Source organism: Lichenostomus cassidix, unplaced genomic scaffold (genome assembly GCF_008360975.1).
Source record: "Lichenostomus cassidix isolate B80296 unplaced genomic scaffold, HeHo_3.0 HiC_scaffold_40, whole genome shotgun sequence".
Lineage (NCBI taxonomy): Eukaryota > Metazoa > Chordata > Aves > Passeriformes > Meliphagidae > Lichenostomus > Lichenostomus cassidix.
In genome coordinates this window covers 2,574,451-2,596,877 of record NW_028147459.1, presented here as the reverse complement: position 1 = coordinate 2,596,877, position 22,427 = coordinate 2,574,451, and the positions used below count along the sequence as shown (strand labels likewise).

The window sequence follows — 22,427 nt, the reverse complement described above, 5'->3', positions numbered from 1 at the left end:
AACAGCAAGGGGCGTGGTTTATCGGTTGCCTAGCAACGGCTGTGGGCGTGGCTAAGGTGGCGGGGCGGCTGTGCGGTGTGTGGGCGTGGTTTACCCGAAGGGGCGTGGCCAAATGGCGCATTATGGGCGTGGTTTAACCGAAGGGGCGTGGCCAGGGGCGTGGCCAGCGCCGCCATGTTCTCGCGGGGGTCGCGGAGGAGGAGAGAGAGAGAGGTGGGGGAGGGGAGGGGATTGGGGGATTTGGGAATTTGGGGATTTTGAAAAGGGGATTTCGAGAGAATTTAAGGAGGATTTTGGGATTCAGAGACACAGGGGTTTTGTGAGATTTGGGGTTTCTGGGGTCGGGAGTTTGGGGAGTTTGGGGATTTGGGAATTTGAGGATTTTGGGGCATTTGGGAAATTTTGAGGAACAATGGGTTCGGGAGGATGGGCAATGGGGAGTTTGGGGAGAGGTGGGGATTTCAGATTTGGGGCATTTAAGGGTTTTGTGGGGATTTGGGGTTTGTGAAGGTCGGGAGTTTGGGGGAAATTTGGGATTTAGAGGAATTTGAGGATGCATTTGGGAATTTGGGGTTTTGAGATCCCGGGAGGGATGGCCAGTGGGAGAGTTTGGGGGGTGAATTTTGGGACAGTTTTGTGAGGATTTGGGGTTTCTGAGGTCAGCAGTTTGGGGATTGGGAATCTAGAGGGCATTTTAAGAATTTGGGGCATTTTGGGATTTAGAGGTTTTGTAAGCATTTGGGGAAATTTGAAAGGTTTTTATGGGATCGAGGAGGGATGGGCAGTGAGGGAGTTTGCGGGAATTTGGGGATTTTGAGAACCCAGGCATTTTGGGGTTTTGTGAGATTTGGTGAACTGTGGGATCGAGAGGATGGGCAGTGAGGAGTTTGGGGGATTTGGGGTTTTGGGGTCTGGGTGGAAATTTAGGGGATTTGTGAAGACTCCCGGGGGTGGGAAAAGTAGGGGATTTGGGGCGAATTTGGGGTTTTGGGGATCCGGGAGTTTGGGATTTGGGGTTTTATTGGGTTTGTGGGGTCTGGGAGGGTGGGCAGTGAGGGTTTGGGGAAGTTTGGGTTTGAGGGATGGGGATTTTGGGGTTTTTTTTGGGATTGGGACGGTGGGCAGTGAGGGGAGTTTGGGGGATTTTGGGGTTTTTTGGGGATTTTGGGATGGATTTTGGGATGGATTTCAGGGTGCATTTTGGGGTTATTTTGGGATGGACTTTAGGGATTTTTGGGATGGATTTTGGGGTTATTTCCGGATGGATTTTGGGGTTATTTTGGGTGTAATTGGTTGTGTTTTGGGATTGATTTTGGGTACATTTTGGGGTGGATTTGAGGGTATGTTTGGGATGGATTTTGGGATTGTATTTGGGATTATTTTGGGATGGATTTTGGGGTTATTTTGGGTGGATTTTGGTTGTATTTTGGGATGGACTTCAGATTTTAGAATAGTTTTTTGGGTGGATTTTGGGATTGAATTTGGGATTATTTTGGGATGGATTTTGGGGTTATTTTGGGACGGATGACCCCTGACCCCGTACCATTTTGGGATGACCTCTGACCCCATTTTGGGTGACCTCTGACCCCATTTTGGGTGACCTTTGACCCCAGGCTGACCCTGACCTCGGCCGGCCATGCAGAGCCTGCAGAGAGCTCTGCCCAGGGTACCTGGAGCATCCCTGGAGGTGAGATTTGGGGGAATTTTGGGGTTTTTTGGGGTTATTTTGGAGTTATTTGGGGTTATTTTGGGATTTGGGGTTATTTGAGGGGTTTTTTTGGGGTATTTTGGGGTATTTTGGGGTATTTTGGGCCATGCAGGGAGCTCTGCCTGGGCTGCCTGGAGGTGAGATTTGGGGGAATTTTGGGGGTTTTTGGGGTTATTTTGGAGTTATTTTGGGTTATTTGGGGTTATTTTGGGTTATTTGAGGGTGATTTTGGGGTGATTTTGTGTGGATTTGGGGTATTTTTGGCCATGCAGGGAGCTCTGCCTGGGCTACCTGGAGCATCCCTGGAGGTGAGATTTGGGGGAAATTTGGGGTTTTTGGGGAATTTGGGGTTATTTGGGGTTTGGAGTTATTTTGGGGTGATTTTGGGTGGATTTTGGGGTATTTTGGGATATTTTGGGCCATGCAGGGAGCTCTGCCTGGGCTACCTGGAGGAATTTTGGGTTATTTTGGGGTATTTTGGGGTTTGGGGTTATTTGAGGGTGATTTTGGGGGATTTTGGGTGGATTTTGGGGTATTTTGGGCCATGCAAAGAGCTCTGCCCAGGGTACCTGGAGCATCCCTGGAGGTGAGATTTGGGGGAATTTGGGGATTTTTGGGGTTATTTTGGGTTATTTGAGGGTTATTTTGGGTTATTTGAGGGTGATTTTGGGGTGATTTTGGATGGATTTTGGGGGATTTTGGGCCATGCAGAGAGCTCTGCCTGGGATGCCTGGAGGTGAGATTTGGGGGAATTTTGGGGTTTTTTGGGGTTATTTTGCATTATTTTGGGTTAGTTTGGGGTTTGGGATTATTTTGGGTGATTTTGGGTGGATTTTGGGGGATTTTGGGGTGAATTTTGGGATATTTTGGGCCATGCAAAGAGCTCTGCCCAGGGTACCTGGAGCATCTCTGGAGGTGAGATTTGGGGGAATTTTGGGGGATTTTGGGGATTTTGGTTATTTTGGGGTTCATTTTGTGGTGCATTTTGGGATGAACTTTGGGATGAATTTTGGGGTTCATTTTAGGATGGATTTGGGGTGAATTTTGTGATCAATTTTATCATAAATCTCAGGGTAAATCTCAGTATAAATTTTGGGATCAGTTTTGGGGTAAATTTCATGATAAGTTTGGGTATAAATTTTGGGATCAATTTTAGGGTGTATTTTAGGGTGACTTTTGGGGTGCATTTTGGGGTGAATTTTGGATTTTGGGATGGATTTTGGGATGGATTTTGGGATGGATTTTATAATAAATTTCAGTATAAATTCCTGATAAATCCCGCGATAAATTCTGTCATAAATTTCGTCACAAATTTCGGTATAAATTTTGGATTTTACGATGCATTTGGGTATAAATTTTGTGATAAATTTCTGTATAAATTTCAGATTTCGTGATGCATTTCACTATAAATTTTGCTATAAATTTCATTATAAATTTCACAAAAAATTTTTGGGTTTTCTGATGAATTTTGGTTTAAATCCACTATAAATTCCGTGATAAATTTTGGATTTTGTGATGCATTTTGTTATAAATTTCGGTACAAATTTAGGTATAATTTCAGGTATGAATTCCATGATAAATTTTTTATTTTGGTATAAATTTTGGATAAATTTCAGTATAAATTTGGGATCTCGTGATGCATTTCAATATAAATTTTGCTTTAAATTTTGCTGTAAATTTTGGTATAAATTTGACGATAAATTTTGGATTTTGAGATGCATTTTGATGTGAAATTTGGTATAAATTCTGTCATAAATTTCAGTAAAAGTTTTGGTATAAATTTTGGATTTTGTGATAAATTTCGCTGTAAATTTCAGTGTGAATTGAAGTGTAAATTTCAGTATAAATTTTGGATTTCATTATAGATTTCAATATAAATTTTGGTATAAATTTTGCTATAAATTCCACGATAAATTTTGGATTTCGGTTTAAATTTTAGGGTAAATTTTGGTATAAATTTCGTTATAAATTTAGAATTTTCTGATAAATTTTGGTATAAATTTTGCTACAAATTCCACGATAAATTTTGCATTTCGTGATAAATTTCGGTGTAAATTTCAGTATAAATTTCATTATAAATTTAGGATTTCCTGATAAATTTCGCTATAAATTTAAGTATCAATTTCCGTACAAATTCTGGTATAAATTTAGGATTTTCTGGTAAATTTTGGATAAATTTCGGTATAAATTCCAGTATAAATTCAAGTCTAAATTCAGCATTTTCTGATAAATTTCGCTTCAAATTTCGCTATAAAGTTTGGATTTCGCTATAAATTTCACTATAAATTCCATGATAAATTCCATGATAAATTTTGGATTTTCTGATAAATTTTGTGATAAATTTCAGTATAAATTTTGGATAAATTTCGGTATAAATTCTGTGATAAATTTAGGATTTTCTGATGAATTTTGCTATAAATTTTGCTATAAATTCCGGTGCAAATTCTGGTATAAATTTAGGGTTTTCTGATAAATTTCAGTACAAATTTCACTATAAATTCCGCTATAAATTCTGTGATAAATTTTGCATTTTTTGATAAATTTTCTGATAAACTTCGGTATAAATTCCATGATAAATTTTGGATTTTCTGATAAATTTCGCTATAAATTTCACTATAAATTCTGCTATAATTTCCATGATAAATTTAGGATTTCCTGATAAATTTCCTGATAAATTCCATTACAAATTCTGACACAAATTTCAGATTTTCTGATAAATTTCGCTATAAATTTCACTATAAATTTCACTATAAATTCCACAATAAATTTAGGATTTTCTGATGAATTCCATTACAAATTCTGACACAAATTTGGGATTTTGTGATAAATTTCAGTACCAATTTCACTGTAAATTCTGGTACGAATTCTGGTATAAATTTTGGATTTTCCAATAAATTTTCTGATAAATTTCAGTATAAATTTCATGATGAATTTTGGATTTCAGTATAAATTTCACCATAAATTCCGCTATAAATTCCATGATAAATTTCAGATTTTCTGATAAATTTTGATATAAATTTCGCAATAAATTTTGGTACAAATTCTGGTATAAATTTCGGATTTTCTGATAAATTTTCTGATAAATTCTGGTATAAATTTTGGATAAATTTCAGTATAAATTCCAGTATAAATTCTGGTATAAATTTAGGGTTTTCTGATAAATTTCGCTGTCAATTCCAGTATAAATTACATGATAAATTTTGGATTTCAGTATAAATTTCAATATAAATTTCATGATAAATTTAGGATTTTTTGGATAGATTTCAGTACAAATTTTGGATCAATTTCAGTATAAATTCTGGTCTAAATTTAGGATTTTTTGATAAATTTTCTGATAAATTTCAGTACAAATTTCAGATAAATTTCGCTATAAATTTCACTACAAATTCTGCTATAAATTCCATGATAAATTCCGGATTTCCTGATAAATTTTGGTATAAATTTCACTATAAATTTCAGTATAAATTCAGGTACAAATTCCGTGATAAATTCAGGATTTTCTGATCAATTTCCTGATAAATTCCATTACAAATTCCGACATAAATTTTGGATTTTGTGACAAATTTCACTACAAATTTCGCTATAAATTCCACTATAAATTCCAGTATAAATTCCATGATAAATTTTGGATTTCGTTATAAATTTCTCTGTAAATTCTGTGATAGATTTAGGATTTCCTGATAAATTTTGCTATAAATTCCATGATAAAATTGGGATTTTGCTATAAATTTCACTATAAATTCCACTATAAATTCCATGATAAATTTCGGATTTTCTGATAAATTCTCTGATAAATTTCAGTACAAATTCTGGTATAAATTTAGGATTTTCTGATAAATTTCCTGATTAATTCCATTACAAATTCTGGTATAAATTTGGGATTTTCTGATAAATTTTGCTATAAATTTTGCTATAAATTCTGTGATAAATTTGGGATTTCCTGATGAATTCCATCACAAATTCTGACATAAATTTCGGATTTTCTGATTAATTTCTTGATAAATTCCATCACAAATTCTGACACAAATTTTGAATTTTCTGATAAATTTCAATATAAATTTCGCTATAAATTCTACGATAAATTTCGGATTTTCTGATGAATTCCATTACAAGTTCTAACATAAATTTAGGATTTCCTGATAAATTTCCTGATGAATTCCATCACAAATTCCGACACAAATTTGGGATTTCCTGATAAATTCTGCTATAAATTTTGCTATAAATTTCGCTATAAATTCCGCTATAAATTCCATGATAAATTTCAGATTTTCTGATAAATTTTGGTATAAATTTCGCTATAAATTTCGCTATAAATTTAGGAGTTTCTGATAAATTTCCTGACGAATTCAGGTACAAATTCCGACATAAATTCAGGATTTTCTGATGAATTTTCTGATTAATTCCATTACAAATTCTGACATAAATTTGGGATTTTCTGATAAATTTCGCTATAAATTTCACTATAGATTCCGGTACAAGTTCTGGTATAAATTTGGGATTTTCTGATAAATTTCCTGATGAATTCCATCACAAATTCCGACATAAATTTCAGATTTTCTGATAAATTTCTCTGTAAATTCTGTGATAGATTTAGGATTTCCTGATAAATTTTGCTATAAATTCCATGATAAAATTGGGATTTCGCTATAAATTTCACTATAAATTCCATGATAAATTTCGCATTTCCTGATAAATTTCCTGATAAATTCCATCACAAATTCCGACACAAATTTTGGATTTCCTGATAAATTTTGCTATAAATTTTGCTATAAATTCTGCTATAAATTCCATGATAAATTTCAGATTTTCTGATAAATTTTGGTATAAATTTCGCTGTAAATTTCGCTATAAATTTAGGATTTTCTGATAAATTTCCTGATGAATTCCAGTACAAATTCTGACATAAATTTAGGATTTTCTGATAAATTTCGCTATAAATTTCAGTATAAATTTCAGATTTTCTGATAAATTTTGCTATAAGTTTTGCTATAAATTTCACTATAAATTCCATGATAAATTTAGGATTTCCTGATAAATTCCATTACAAATTCCGACATAAATTTGGGATTTTCTGATAAATTTCAGTACAAATTTCACTATAAATTTCACTATAAATTCCATGATAAATTTGGGATTTCCTGATGAATTCCATTACAAATTCTGACATAAATTTAGGATTTCCTGATAAATTTTGCTATAAATTTCAGTATAAGTTCCAGTACAAATTCTGGTATAAATTTGGGATTTTCTGATGAATTTCCTGATGAATTCCACCACAAATTCCGACACAAATTTCGGATTTTGTGATAAATTTTGCTATAAATTTCGCTATAAATTCCATGATAAATTCCATGATCAATTTCGGATTTTCTGATAAATTTTCTGATGAATTCCATTACAAATTCCGACGCAAATTTAGGATTTTCTGATAAATTTCCTGATAAATTTGAGTATAAATTCCATGATAAATTTTCTATTTCCTGATAAATTTCGCTATAAATTTCGCTACAAATTCCGCTATAAATTCTGTGATAAATTCAGGATTTCCTGAAGAATTCCATCACAAATTTGGGATAATTTTGGATATTTTCCCCCCAGGAAGGTGTGCCGGCACTGCGGCTGTCCCCGCGGGGAGCACTCGGGGGGTCAGCTCCCCCCAGCCCTGCAGGGCTGCCTGGCCAGGCTGCTCCCCGAGTTCCGAACCCCAAATTCGGGATCCTCCGAGGATTCGGGGATTGGGAATGAGGAGTTCAGCTGGGCGCCGCCGGGGCTCAGCGCCGAGCAGGTGAGACCTGAAAATTATCCAAAATACACCCCAAAATGTGCTCAAAATAACCCCAAAATACACTCGAAATAACCCCAAAAATACACTCAAAATAACCCCAAAATAACAAAAAATATACTCAAAATAATCCCAAAAATATACTTAAAATAACCCCAAAAATACTGCCAAAAACCCCTCTGAGTCCCGACCAGGTGAGATCCCAAAATAACCCCAAAATAGCCCCAAATACACCCAAAATTCGCCCAAAATAACCCCCAAAACCCCTCAGCCCTGAGCAGGTGAGCTCAGACCCCAAAAGACCCCCAGAGACCATGCCCCTCTATGCCCCGCCCACTCACCCCACCCCCTAAGCCCCACCCACCCTGACCACGCCCATCTAAGCCCCGCCCCTTTCCAGGTCTCCCAGTGCCATTGGTTCTAGGGCTGGCCTCTGACCACACCCCTTTAAGCCCTGCCCACCCATCAGACCACACCCACTCTGACCACGCCCCTCTAAGCCCCGCCCCTCTCCCTGCAGGTCTCCCCGTATTTCTCAGCCCCATTGGTTCCCAGGCTGCACTGTGACCACACCCCTTTCCAGCCCCGCCCACCCTGACCACGCCCTTCAAAGCCCCGCCCACCATGCTAAGCCCCGCCCCTTTCCTTATAGGGCTCCCTGTACTTCTCGGCCCCATTGGTCCCCAGGCTGCACTCTGACCACACCCCTTTAAGCCCCGCCCACCATCAGACCACGCCCACTCTGACCACACCCTCTCTAAGCCCCGCCCACTCTCTAAGCCCCACCCCTCGTCCTCTAGGTCTCACAGTACTTGTCAGCTCTCCCAGCCCCATTGGTCCCCAGGCTGCACTGTGACCACACCCCTTCAGGCCCCGCCCATCCATAAGACCCCACCCACTCTGACCACACCCATCTAAGCCCCGCCCCCTCCCTCTAGGTCTCGCAGTACATCTCAGCTCTCCCAGCCCACACTCTGACCACACCCCTTTAAGCCCCGCCCACCCATCAGACCACGCCCACTCTGACCACACCTCTCTAAGCACCACCCACCTCTCTAAGCCCCGCCCCTCTCCCTGCAGGTCTCACAGTACTTTTCAGCTCTCCCAGCCCCATTGGTCCCCAGGCTGTACTGTGACCACACCCCTTCAGGCCCCACCCACTCTGACCACACCCACCCTGACACGCCCCTCTAAGCCCCGCCCACTGGCTAAGCCCCGCCCCTCTGCAGGTGTCTCAGTACTTCTCGGCTCTCCCAGCCCCGCTGGTCCCCAGGCTGCACAGCCCAGGAGAGAGACACAGAGTGAGGGAGCTGCTGAGACAGCTGCCGCCCCACGACCTCGAGGTGACACTGCGGGGACACTGCGGGGGTTGTGGGGTCTGTGGGGTGTGTGGGGTGGGCATGGGTCAGTTATGGGGTGCTATGGGGTGTGTGGGGTGGATATGGGGTGGGTATGGAGTGCTGAGACAGCTGCTGTCCCACTGGTGACCTTGAGTTGACACTGGGGGGACACCGGGGGGTGATATGGAGTCTGTGGGGTGTGTAGGGTGGATATGGGGTATTTTGGGTGGTTTTGGGGTGATATGGGGTGGGTATGGAATGCCAAGGCAACTGCCACCCCACAACCTCGAGGTGACACTGACTGGGGACACTGGGATGGGTTTGGGGTGGATATGGGGTGGTTATGGGGTGCTGTAGGGTTTGTGGGGTAGATATGGGGTGATTATGAGGTGGTTATGGGGTGCTGAGACAGCTGCCGCCCCATGACCTGGAGGTGACACTGACTGGGGACACTGGGGGGGTTGTGGGGTGTGTAGGGTGGCTTTGAAATGGATGTGGGGTACTGTGGGGTGTATGGAGTGGATGGGGGATGCTATGGGGTGTATGGGGTGTATGGGGTGTATGGGGTGCATGGGGTGCTGAGACAACTGCTGCCCCACGACCTTGAGGTGACACTGGGGGGACACTGCGGGGGTTGTGGGGTCTGTGGGGTATATGGGGTGGATATGGGATGGGTATGGGGTGCCATGGGGTGTGTGGGGTGCTGTAGGGGTCTGGAGTGGCTATGGGGTGGTTATAGGGTGGTTATGGGGTGCTGAGACAGCTGCCACCCCATGACCTCGAGGTGACACTGACTGGGGACACTGGGGGGGTTGTGGGGTGTGTAGGGTGGGTATATGGGGTGTTTTGGGTGGTTATGGGGTGCTGTGGGGTGGTTATGGAGTGCCAAGACAGCTGCCGCCCCACCACCTCGAGGTGACACTGATGGGGACCCTGGGGGGGTCTGTGGGGTGGATATGGGGTGGGTATATGGGGTGTTTTGGGTGGTTACGGGATGGTTTTGGGGTGTGTGGGGTGGATATGGGATGGCTATGAGGTGGTTATGGAGTGCCAAGGCAAGTGCCACCCCATGACCTCAAGGTGACACTGACTGGGGACACTGGGGTGGGTATGGGGTGGGTATGGGGCGGATATGGGGTCTGTGGAGCGGATATGGGGTGATTATGGGGTGCTCTAGGGTCTGTGGGGTGGATATGGGGTGATTGTGAGGTGCATATGGGGTGCTGAGACAGCTGCCAGCGCCACAACCTCGAGGTGACACTGGGGGACACTGGGGGGTGATATGGGGTGTGTGGGGTGGCTATGGGGTGGTTATGGGGTGATATGGGGTGGTTGTGGAGTGCCGCCCCATATCCACCTGAAATACCCCGTAACCACCCCATATCCACCCCACAGCACCCCATAAGCACCCCATAAGCACCCCAAACCCACCCCACAAAGCCCACACCCCCCAATGTCCCCAGTCAGTGTCACCTTGAGGTTATGGGGTCGGTGGAGTAGATAGGGGGTGTTCTGGGTGGTTATGGGACGGTTATGGGGTGCTGTGGGGTGTGTGGAGTGGTTATGGGGTGGTTATGGGGTGTATGGGGTGTATGGGGTGGATATGGGGTGTATGGGATGTATGGGGTGGATATGGGGTGCTATGGGGTGCTATGGGGTGTATGGGGTGGATATGGGGTGTATGGGATGTATGGGGTGGATATGGGGTGCTATGGGGTGCTATGGGGTGTATGGGGTGGATATGGGGTGTATGGGGTGGGTTTGGGGTGGATATGGGGTGTATGGGATGTATGGGGTGTATGGGGTGGATATGGGGTGCTATGGGGTGTATGGGGTGCCGAGGCAATGGCCGCCCCACGACCTCGAGGTGACCTTTGGGGACAGCTGGGGGGTGATTGTGGGGTGGGTGTGGAGTCCTGTGGGTGGCTATGGGGTGAGTATGGGGTGCTGGGGGGTCATTGTAGGGTGGTTATGGGGTGCTGTGGGGTGGATATGGGGTGTGTGCGTTGCTATGGGGTGGGTAAGGGTGGTTATGGGGTGGTTATGGGTGGTTATGGGGTGGTGTGAGGTGGTTATGGGGTGCTATGGGGCAGTTATGGGGTGCTGTGGGGTGCTCGAGGTGGTTATGGGGTGGTTGGGGGTGCTGTGCAGTGGCTATGGGGTGCTGGGGGCACTTATGGGGTGGCTGTAGGTCTATGGGGTAGTTATAGGTCTATGGGGCGGTTATGGGGTCTGTAGGGTGGTTATGGGGCTATGGGGTGGTTATGGGGTGGTTATGGGGTCTATGGGGTAGTTATGGGGTCAGTGGGGTGCTGTAGGTGGCTATGGGGTGGTTATGGGGTGGTTATGGGGTGGCTGTGGGGTCTATGGGTGGTTATGGGGTGGTTATGGGGTGGCTGTGGGGTGCTATAGGTGGTTATGGGGTGGTTATGGGGTGGCTGTGGGGTGCTATAGGTGGTTATGGGGTCTATAGGGTGGTTATGGGGTCTATGGGGTGGTGTAGCTGGCTGTGGGTTGCTATGGGGCAGTTTTGGGAGGGTTATGGGGCTATGGGGTGGTTATGGGGTCTATGGGGTAGTTATGGGGTGCTAGGGGGTGGCTGTAGGTCTATGGGATGGTTATGGGGTGGTTATAGGGTCTGTGGGGTGCTGTAGGTGGTTATGGGGTCTATGGGGTGCTGTGGGGTGCTATGGGGCAGTTTTGGGACAGTTATGGGGTCTGTGGGCTCTATGGGGTCACCATGGGTGTTTCTTTTGGGGTGATTTGGGTTGTTTGAGGACATCTTTGGGGCTGTTTGGACATTTCTGGGGAGTTTTGAGGGAATTTTTGGGTAACTTTTGGGGTTTTTTGGGTAATTTTTGGTTATTTCAATGTTTCTAGGTAGTTTTGAGGTGTTATTTAGGAAATATTTTTGGGGATTTTTGTGGTGTTTTTTGGTTATTTCCATATTTCTAGGTAGTTTTGAGGTGTTGTTTGGGGAATTTTGCAGGTTTTGAGGAATTTTTGGGCTGTTTTGTGGTTTTTCCAATATTTTCGGTTAATTTTGAGGAATTATTTGGCTAATTTTGAGGATTTTTATGGGGATTTTTGAGGATTTTGGTGGCATTTTGGGGATTTTTGTGTCACTTTTGGGGATTTTTGTGTCAGTTTTGGGGAATTTTTGTGGCATTTTGGGATTGTTTTGATATTTCTAGGTAGTTTTGAGGAATTATTTGGCTAATTTTGGGCTTTTTTTGGGATTTTTGTAGTTTTTTGGGGTTGTTTTGAGATTTCTGGGTAATTTTGATGAATCATTTGGGTAATTTTGGGGATTTTTGTGGCAATTTGGGGATTTTTGGGGTTATTTCGTTTTCTCTAGGTAGTTTTGAAGAATTATTTGGGTAATTTTGGGGATTTTGGGGGATTTTTGTGATGTTTTGGAGATTTTTGTTGCGTTTTGATATTTCTGGGTAATTTTGAGGTATATTTGGGTTATTTTGAGGATTTTTATGAGGATTTTGGGGATTTTCGTGCCATTTTGGGGATTTTTGTGGCATTTTGGGATTGTTTTGGTATTTCTAGGTAGTTCTGAGGAATTATTTGTTAAATTTTGGGGATTTTTTGGGTGATTTGTGGTGGTTTTGCTAATTCTAAGTAGTTCTGAGGTCTTATTTGGGTAATTTTGGGGATTTTTGTGTCATTTGGGGGATTTTTGTGGTGGTTTGGGATTGTTTCGATATTTCTAGGGAGTTTTCAGCTATTTTTTGGGTCATTTTTGAGGATTTTTGTGGCTATTTGGAGGATTTTTTGTGGCATTTTGGGGATTTTTGTGATGTTTTGGTGATTTTTCTGTGTATTTCGGGGATTTTTCTGTGTATTTTGAGAATTTTTGTGGCATTTTGGGGATTTTTGTCGCATTTTGGGAATTTTTATGGCTATTTTGGGGATTTTTCTGAGGATTTTGGGGGTTTTTTTGGTGGCATTTTGGGGATTTTTGTGATGTTTTGGTGATTTTTCTGTGTATTTTGGGGATTTTTATGGGTATTTTGGGGATTTTTGTGTCATTTTGGGGATTTTTGTGCCATTTTGGGGATTTTACTGGGTATTTTGGGGATTTTTGTGTCATTTTGGGGATTCTTGTGCCATTTTGGGATTGTTTCGATATTTCCAGGTAGTTTTCAGCTATTTTTGGGTCATTTTTGAGGATTTTTGTGGCATTTGGGGGATTTTTGGGACGATTTTTATGGCTATTTCGATGATTTTTGTGTCATTTTGGGGATTTTTGTTGCATTTCGATGATTTTCCTACCTATTTCTGGTATTTTTTGCTATTTTGAGCTCCAAAAATCCCAAATTTTTCCCTTTTCAGCCCCAATTTTGCCACGACTTGGACGAAATCGAACGCCGAGAATTCAAACTTTTCGCCCAACGCCGGAAAAGGGAGAATTTGGGTCAAGGAAGTGTCAGAACTTTGCCTCTGACCAGCGCTGGGGCAGTCTGCCAGCAGGTGGGACCAAAATTCGGGTTTTTCACCCCAAAATTTGGGTTTTTGACCCCAAAATTGGGGTTTGGGAGCCAAAAATTGGGATTTGGGAGCCAAAAAAATGGGTTTGGAGATACAAAAATGGGATTTGGGGCACCAAAATTTGGATTTTTGACCCCAAAATTTGGATTTTTGACCCCAAAAATGGGTTTGGGACCTAAAAATTTGGATTTGGGGCACCAAAAATGGGATTTGGGACTCCAAAAATTTGGTTTAGGACCCCAAAAAATGGGATTAAGAACTCAAAAATGGGATTTGGGACCCTGAAATTTGGATTTTAGACCCCAAAATTGGGGTTTGGGAGCCAAAAATTGGGATTTGGGGCACCAAAAATGGGGTTGGGACCCCAAAATTTGGGGAGGAAAACCCTAAAATGGGATTGGGATCTGAAAAATGGGATTTAGGGACAAAGAAATTGGGATTTGGACCCCAAAATTGGGTTTGGGACATTGAAATTTGGATTTGGGGCACCAAAATTTGGGTTTGGGACCCAAAAAAATGGGTTTGGAGATACAAAAATGGGATTTGGGGCACCAAAATTGGGATTTTTGACCTCAAAATTTGGATTTTTGACCCCAAAAAATGGGTTTGGGACCTAAAAATTTGGATTTGGGGCACCAAAAATGGGACTTGGGACTCCAAAAATTGGGTTTAGGACCCAAAAAATGGAACTAAGAACCCAAAATTTGGATTTGGGACATTGAAATTTGGATTTTGGACCCTAAAATGGGGGATTTGGGGCACCAAAATTGGGATTTTGGAGCCCAAAATTTGGATTTAAGGCACCAAAAATGGGGGTGGGACCCCAAAAATGTGGATTTTGGACGTTAAAACTGGGGTGGGACCCCAAAAATAGGATTAAGAACCCAAAAAATGGGATTTTTGGACCCAAAATTTGGATTTTTGTCCCCAAAATTTGGAGGTTTGACCCCAAAATTGGGATTTGGGACCCAAAAAATGGGATTGGGGTGCCCATAAATGGGTTTGGAGATACAAAATTGGGATTTGGGAGCCACAAATTTGGATTTTAGACCCCAAAATTGGGATTAAGAACTCAAAATTGGGGTTTGGGAGCCAAAAATTGGGATTTGGGGCACCAAAAATGGGGTCGGGACCCCAAAATTGGGATTTTTGACCCCAAAATTTGGAGGTTTGACCCCAAAAATTAGGATTTGGAACCTAAAAAATGGGTTTGGGGACCCAAAAATTTTGGGAGACGATCCCAAAACTGAGCAGGGAACCCAAAAAATATTGGGAGAAAAACCCCAAAAATGAGCTGGGAACCCCAAAAATAAGGGGTGAGGATGCCAAAAATGTGGGCAACCCCAAAAATTTGGGGAAAAAAACCAAAAAATGGGATTTGGAACCCCAAAAATATTTGGAGAAAGGATCCCAAAAATGAGCAAGAGCCCCAAAAACGTTGGGAGAAAAACCCAAAAATATGGGGAAAACCCCAAAAATACTGAGTAAGGAACCCAAAAATATGGGGAAACCCCAAAATTTTGGGGAAAAACCCCCAAAAATAAGTGGGTAACCCCAGAGAATTTGGGGAGAAAAACCCCAAAATGATCAGAAAACCCAAAAATATTGGGAGGAAAAACCCCAAAAATGAGTGGAAAACCCCAAAAAATTTGGGGAGGGAGGACAGGAATGGGAATGGGGAGCTGGGGGTGTTAGGGGACCCCAAAAATCAGGGAAGGGAAACCTAAAATTTGAGGTGAGGAACCCCAAAAAATGTCACCTGGAGACCCCAAGAGTGTGAGAAACCCCAAAACTGGGGGGTGGGAAACCCCAAAAATGGGTTGGAAACTCCAAAAACGGGAGAGAAACTCTCAAAAATTTGGGAATATTTGGGATAAATTGGATCTTTGGGGGAAAAAACAGTGAAGGGAAATCCCAAAATCAGGGCTGAGAACCCCAAATGTGTGAGAAACCCCAAAATTCCACCCCACAGTTGGGGTTCTCACCCCACATCTCACCCCACAGTTGGGGTTTCCAGCCCCATATTTCACCCCAAATTTCACAGTGTGGGGCAGCAGTTTGGGGTGATGCCCTGGCAGTGTTTGGGGTTTTCAGCCCCACATTTCCCCCATTTCACCCCACATTTGGGGTTTTCACCCCACATGTCACCCCACATGTCCCACAGTTGGGGTTTCCAGCCCCACATCTCACCCCACATTTCAAGGTGTGGGGCAGCAGTTCGGGGTGATGCCCTGGCAGTGTTTGGGGTTTTCAGCCCCACATTTCCCCCATTTCACCCCACTTTTGGGGTTCTCACCCCACATCTCCCCCATTCCAGTGTGGCTCGTCAATCCCCCGTGGTTCCCTGGTGGTGTTTGGGGTTTTCAGCCCCACATCTCACCCCACATTTTGGGGTTTTCAGCCCCACATCTCACCCCACATTTTGGGATTCCCAGCCCCACATCTCACCCCACATTTCCCACATCTCACCCCACATCTCCCCATATCTCGCAGTGTGGTTCCTCCATCCTGTGCGGCTCCCTGGCGGTGTTTGGGATTCCCAGCCCCACATTTCCCACATCTCACCCCACTTTTGGGATTCTCTCCCCACATCCCGCAGGGTGGGTCAGCAATCCCCTGTGGCTCCCTGGCAGTGTTTGGGGTTCTCACCCCACATCTCACCCCACATTTCCCACATCTCACCCCACATTTGAGGTTCTCAGCCCCACATTTCACCCCACATTTCCCCATTATTCAGTGTGGCTCATCCATCCCCCGCGGCTCCCTGGTGGTGTTTGGGATTCCCAGCCCCACGTTTCACCCCACATTTGGGTTTCTCACCCCACATTTGGGATTCCCAGCCCCACATTTTGGGTTTCTGACCCCACATTTTGGGTTTTCACCCCACATCTCACCCCGCATTTGGGTTTCTCACCCCACATTTCCCCTATTTCAGTGTGGTTCCTCCATCCCCTGTGGCTCCCTGGCAGTGTTTGGGGTCCCCAGCCCCACATTTGGGATTCCCAGCCCCACATTTGGTGTCCCCAGCCCCACATTTCCCACATCTCACCCCACATTTCCCCTATTTCAGTGTGGCTCCTCCATTCCCCGCGGCTCCCTGGCGGTGTTCGCTGCCCGTGCCGGCCTGGGGCTCTGCTGGCACCCGCAGTGCTTCCGCTGCCACCAGTGCCACCAGCTGCTGGCCGACCTGGTCTACTTCTGTCCCTCGGGGGACAGCGGGGGACAGAGGGGACAGCAGCGGGGACAGCAGCGGGGACAGCGGGTGCTGTGCGGGAGACACCATGGGGACAGCGTGAGACATCGCTGTGCGGGGTGTGATGAGGTATTTGGGGTGTGGTTATGGGGTCTGTGGGGTGTAATGGGTCAGTTATGGGGTCTATGGGGTTTGGGGACACAGGGGACAGAGGGGACAGTGTGAGACATCACTGTGCAGGGTGTGATGAGGTATTTGGGGTGGTTATGGGGTCTGTGGGGTGTAATGGGTCAGTTATGGGGTCTATGGGGTGGTTATGGGGTCTATAGGGTTTGGGGACAGCAGAGGGGACAGCGGGTGCTGTGTGGGAGACACCGTGGGGACAGCGTGAGACATCGGTGTGCGGGGTGTGACGAGGTATTTGGGGTCTGTGGGGTGCTATGGGTCAGTTATGGGGTCTGTGGGGTGGTTATGGGGTGGTTATGGGGTCTATAGGGTTTGGGGACAGAGGGAACACGGGACAGCGGGTGCTGTGTGGGAGACACCATGGGGACAGTGTGAGACATCGCTGTGCGGGGTGTGACGAGGTATTTGGGGTGTGTGGGGTGTGGTTATGGGGTCTGTGGGGTGCTATGGGTCTGTTATGGGGACTGTGGGGTCTGTGGGGTGGTGTGGGTCAGTTATGGGGTCTATGGGGTTTGGGGGACAGCAGGAACAGCATGAGACATCGCTGTGCTGGGTGTGACGAGGTATTTGGGGTGGTTATGGGGTGCTGTGGGTCAGATATGGGGTCTATGGGAGGGTTATGGGGTGCTGTGGGGTTTGGGGACAGAGGGGACACTGTGAGACATCGGTGTGCAGGGTGTGATGAGGTAGTTGGGGTGGGTATGGGGTCTATGGGGTGCTATGGGTCAGTTATGGGATCTTTGGGCTGCTATGGGGTGGTTATGGGGTGTATGGGGTTTGGGGACAGGGGACAGTGGGTGTTGTGCTGGAGACACCACGGGGACAGCATCAGGCACTGCTGTGTGGGGTGTGACAAGGTATTTGGGGTGTGTGGGGTGTGGTTTTGGGGTATTTGGGGTGGTTATGGGGTGGCTATGGGGTGCTATAGGTGGTTATGGGGTGTGGGGTGTGGTTATGGGGTGGCTGTGGGTGGTTTTGAGGTAGTTATGGAGTGCTGTGGCTGGTTATGGGGTGGTTATAGGTAGTTATGGGGTGGTTATGGGGTGGCTGTGGGGTGCTATGGGGCAGTTATGGGATGGTTATGGGGTGGGTATGAGGTGGTTATGGGGTGGCTATGGGTGGTTATGGGATGGTTATGAGGTGGTTATGGGATGGTTATGGGGTGGCTGTGGGGCGGCTTTGGGGTGGGTATGAGGTGGTTATGGGGTGCTATGGAGTGGCTATGAGTGCTATGGAGTGCTGTGGGGTATTTTGGGTGGCTATGGGGTGCTCTAGGTGGTTATGGGGTGTGGGGTGTGGTTATGGGGTGGCTATGGGTGGTTTTGAGGTAGTTATGGAGTGCTGTGGCTGGTTATGGGGTGGTTATAGGTTTATGGGGTGGTTATGGGGTGCTGTGGGTGGTTATAGGTGGTTATGGAGTGGCTGTGGGGTGCTATGGGTGGTTATGGGATGGTTATGGGTGGTTATGGGATGGTTATGGGGTGATATGGGGCAGTTTTGGGGTGGGTATGAGGTGGTTATGGGGTGCTCTGGGGTGGCTATGAGTGCTATGGAGTGGTGTGGGGTATTTTGGGTGGCTATGGGGTGGTTATAGATGGTTATGGGGTGGCTGTGGGGTGGCTATGGGGTGGTTATAGATGGTTATGGGGTGCTGTGGGGTGCTTTGGGGCAGTTATGGGATGGCTATGGGGTGGTTATAGGTTGTTATGGGGTGGCTGTGGGGTGCTTTGGGGCAGTTATGGGATGGCTATGGGGCGGTTATGGGGTCTATGGGGCAGTTCTGGGGTGCAGAAGGGCTGGGAGCTCCTTAGGGTGCTGAGTCCCCTGCTGACCCTCTGTGCCCCACAGCATGCTGGGGGCACTTAGGGGGTTTATGGGGCACTTATGGGGCAGTTATGGGGTTTATGGGTCACTTATGGGGTCTATGAGGTCTGTAGGGTCACTTATGGGGTTTTTGGGGTTTATAGGTCACTTACGCGGTTTATGGTTCAGTTATGGGTTTTTGGGTCACTTATGGGGTTTTTGGGGTTTATAGCGTTTATGGTTCAGTTATGGGGTCTGTGTGGTCTGTAGGTCACTTATGGGGTCTGTCGGGTTTTTTGCCCCACAGCTGATTTTCGGGGGTCGCTGTACCCAAGCCAGGGACAGTTATGGGGTTTATGGGTCACTTATGGGGTCTATGTGGTTTATGGGGTCTATAGGGTCAATTATGGGGTTTTTGGTCACCTATGGGATCTATAGGTCACCTATGGGGTCTGTGGGGTTTTTGGGTCACCTATGGGGTTTATGGGGTCACCTATGGGCTCTATAGGGTCCCTTTTTGGGGTTTCCCGCTGCAGCTGATCTTCGGGGCGCGCTGGCTTTTGGCCGGAGGCAGTTATGGGGTCTGTGGGGTCTGTAGGGTCACCTATGGGGTCTGTAGGGTTTTTGGGTCACCTATGGGGTCTGTAGGTCACCTATGGGGTCTATAGGTCACCTATAGGGTCATTTTTGGGGTTTCCCCCCCCAGCTGATCTTCGGGGCGCGCTGGCTCTCGGCCGGAGGTCACCATTGGCACCTTCGTCACCTGCGCTGCGCCGAGTGCGAGGAGCCGCTGGAGCCACCCAGTGTCACCTGGGGGACAAAGCCGCTGTGTGACACCTGCCGGCGCCGCGGGGCGCACCTGTGTGACACCTGCGGGGACACTATTGGTGAGTGTGACACTGTGTGACACTGTGTGTGACACCTGTGTGACACCTGTGTGACACCTGCGGGGACACTATTGGTGAGTGTGTGACAGTGTGTGACACTTGTGTGACAGTGTGTGACACTGTGTGACACCTGCGGGGACACCATCGGTGAGTGTGTGACAGTGTGTGACACCTGTGTGACACTGTGTGACACCTGTGTGACAGTGTGTGACACCTGTGTGACACCTGCGGGGACACCATCGGTGAGTGACACCGTGTGACACTGTGTGACAGTGTGTGACACCTGTGTGACACTGTGTGACACCTGTGTGACACCTGCGGGGACACCATCGGTGAGTGTGTGACACCTGTGTGACATGTGTGTGACACTGTGTGACAATGTGTGACACCATCAGTGAGTGTGGGTGACACCTGGGTGACAGTGTGTGACACCTGCAGGGACACAACTGGTGAGGGGAGCTGGGGACACCTGTCCCCAATGTCCCTCACTGTCCCTCACTGTCCCCTCTGTCCCCAGGCTCTGATGTCCCCCATGTCACCCACAGGGGGCAGCACTGGCACCCCTATTGTCCCTGTTGTCCCTCACAGTCCCACACTGTCCCCATTATCCCCATTATCCCCAATGTCCCCAATGTCCCCTCTGTCTGTCACTGTCCCCAGGCTCTGATGTCCCGCACGTCACCCACAGGGGGCAGCACTGGCACCCCATTGTCCCCAATGTCCCACACTGTCCCCAATGATGTCCCCAATGTCCCCATTAATGTCCCCAATGTCTGTCACTGTCCCCAGGTCCCGATGTGCCTCACGTCACCCACAGGGGGCAGCACTGGCACCCCCATTGTCCCCTTTATCCCCCCTGTCCCTCACTGTCCCCGTTATCCACACTGTCCCCAATGATGTCCCCAATGTCCCCATTAATGTCCCCTCTGTCCCCAGGTCCCGATGTGCCCCACGTCACCCACAGGGGGCAGCACTGGCACCCCATTGTCCCCAATGTCCCCATTAATGTCCCTCACTGTCCCCTCTGTGCCCAGGCTCTGATGTCCCTCACGTCACCCACAGGGGGCAGCACTGGCACCCCCTCCCCGGCTGTTTCCGCTGCTCGCTCTGCTGTCGCCCCCTGCTGGGCAAACCCTTCCTGCCCCTCGGGGGGCAAATCTTCTGCTCCCCCCGCTGCGCCCAGAGCCCCCCCGGGCCACCCCGCGGGGACAGCGCCAGGAGGTCCTGGGGAGGGGGACCGCCAGCTGGTGAGGGACTGGGGGGACTGGGATGGACTGGTTTATACTGGGAGTTACTGGGAGGGAAACTCGTGGTGGTTTTAGGGTGAAAAATGGGGATTTTGGGGAGAAAAAGGGAAACTGGTTTGTACTGGGAGGGAACTGGGAGGGTCATTGAGGTCACTGGGGTGGACACTGGGGACACTAGGGTGGTCATTGGGGATACTCGGGGGGTTACTGGGGTCACTGGGGGGTGACAGGATACACTGGGAGGTCACTGGGGTCACACTGGGGGTCACTGGGGGGTTACTGGGGACAATGGGGTGGTCACTGGGGTCACTCTGTGGTCACACTAGGGTCACACTGGGGTCACTGGGAGCACTGGGAGGGACACTGGTGTGGTCATTGGGGTCATTGGGGACACCGGGAGGTCACTGGGGTGACTGGTGGGGGACACTGGGGGACGCTGGGGTGGTCACTGGGGTCACTCTGTGCTCACTGTGGTCACTCTGTGGTCACTCAGTGGTCACTCTGTGGTCACTCTGGTGTCACTCAGTGGTCACTCTGGACACTCTGTAGTCACTCAGTGGTCACTCTGTGGTCACTCTGGTCACTCTGGACACTCTGTAGTCACTCAGTGGTCACTCTGTGGTCACTCAGTGGTCACTCTGGCCACTCAGTGGTCACTCTGGTCACTCTGGTCACTCTCTCCCCAGGGTTCCGCCGCGGCTCTCCCCATCGCCACTCCATGCCGGAGCTGGGGGTCACCCCTCGCCCCTCCCCCGCTATCCCCTCCCCCCCGCCCGCCCCTCCCCCACCCGCCCCTCCCCCGCGCCCCTCCCCCCCCCGCAGCGCCCCCAGGAGGGGGAGGGGGAGGGGCAGAGCGAGGTGGTCATCGTCATCATCATCATCGTCATCATCAGAGGGGGAGGGGCTGTTCCTGGGCCAGCCCATCCCCCTCCCCCCGCAGCTCCGCCCACCCGGGCAGGGACAGCCACGCCCACCGGAAGTGCCACGCCCACTGCCACGCCCACCAGCCCGCGGCTGCCGATTGGCCTGAGCTGGGTGACCTCTGACCTCCTGCTGACCTCACTGTGACCTCCTGCTGACCTCCGTTTGACCTCTGACCCCTCCTGCTGACCTCTGACCCTTGGGGACCTCCTGATGACCTCTGACCTCACTGTGACCTCCTGCTGACCTCTGACCCCTGCTGCTCTCTGGTTTCTCCCGCTGGCCTCCAATCTCAGGGACATTCCGGTGGCCTTCTGACAGTGACCTTTGACCTCTGACCTCCCCCAGAAACCTTGGTGCTGATCTCTGACCTTTGACCCCATTCTGGCTCTCGGTGACCTTTGACCTCTGTCCCCTGCTGAGCACTTTCTCCCCTCCCCCCCTCCCCGGGTGTGACCTTTGCACTTTGACCCCGCCGTGACCTCAGGGACCCCGGAGCTCCGCCCCGTGACCCCGCGGTGACCTTTGACCCCACGGGCTGAGCCTCAATAAAGGGACGTTGTCACCGCGAGCCTCGTGACGTGGCGACCCTACAGAAACAGCGCGCTCCGGGCGGCTTGGCGACCCTACAGAAACAGCGGCAGAGCGCTGCGGTTTGCTTCCCTCCGCCGCCATCTTTAAACTCGACCCTACCGAAACACGGCTGCCCCCCCCAACATGGCGGCGCCCATGCGAGCCGCGCGCTGATTGGCCGAGCCGCCAAGCCGTCCCGCCGGCTGATTGGTCGGGGCGGTGCCACGTGACCGGCGGAGCCGCGGGTGCTCGCGGCGGGTTCAACTCAGTGGTTACTGTAGCAA

General features: G+C 47.8%; 1 protein-coding gene across 2 annotated transcripts; it reads left to right on the top strand.

Annotated features, from left to right (window-relative positions):
• The first annotated feature begins 139 nt into the window (after positions 1–139).
• LOC146422550 (prickle planar cell polarity protein 3-like) lies at positions 140–22,142 on the top strand. Of its 2 annotated transcripts, none has more exons than XM_085046234.1 (10): positions 140–213; positions 1,614–1,687; positions 7,307–7,493; positions 8,720–8,833; positions 13,178–13,315; positions 16,404–16,655; positions 19,222–19,402; positions 20,437–20,649; positions 21,590–21,707; positions 21,807–22,142. In XM_085046234.1, exons 1-10 carry the CDS (start codon positions 175–177, stop codon positions 21,814–21,816), a joined length of 1,326 nt encoding a protein of 441 aa, XP_084902360.1. In that variant the 5' UTR covers positions 140–174; the 3' UTR covers positions 21,817–22,142. The 2 variants fall into 2 exon arrangements, with proteins under 2 accessions (XP_084902360.1, XP_084902359.1); XM_085046233.1 differs by having other exon boundaries at positions 21,336–21,707.
• Positions 22,143–22,427: the final 285 nt, after the last annotated feature.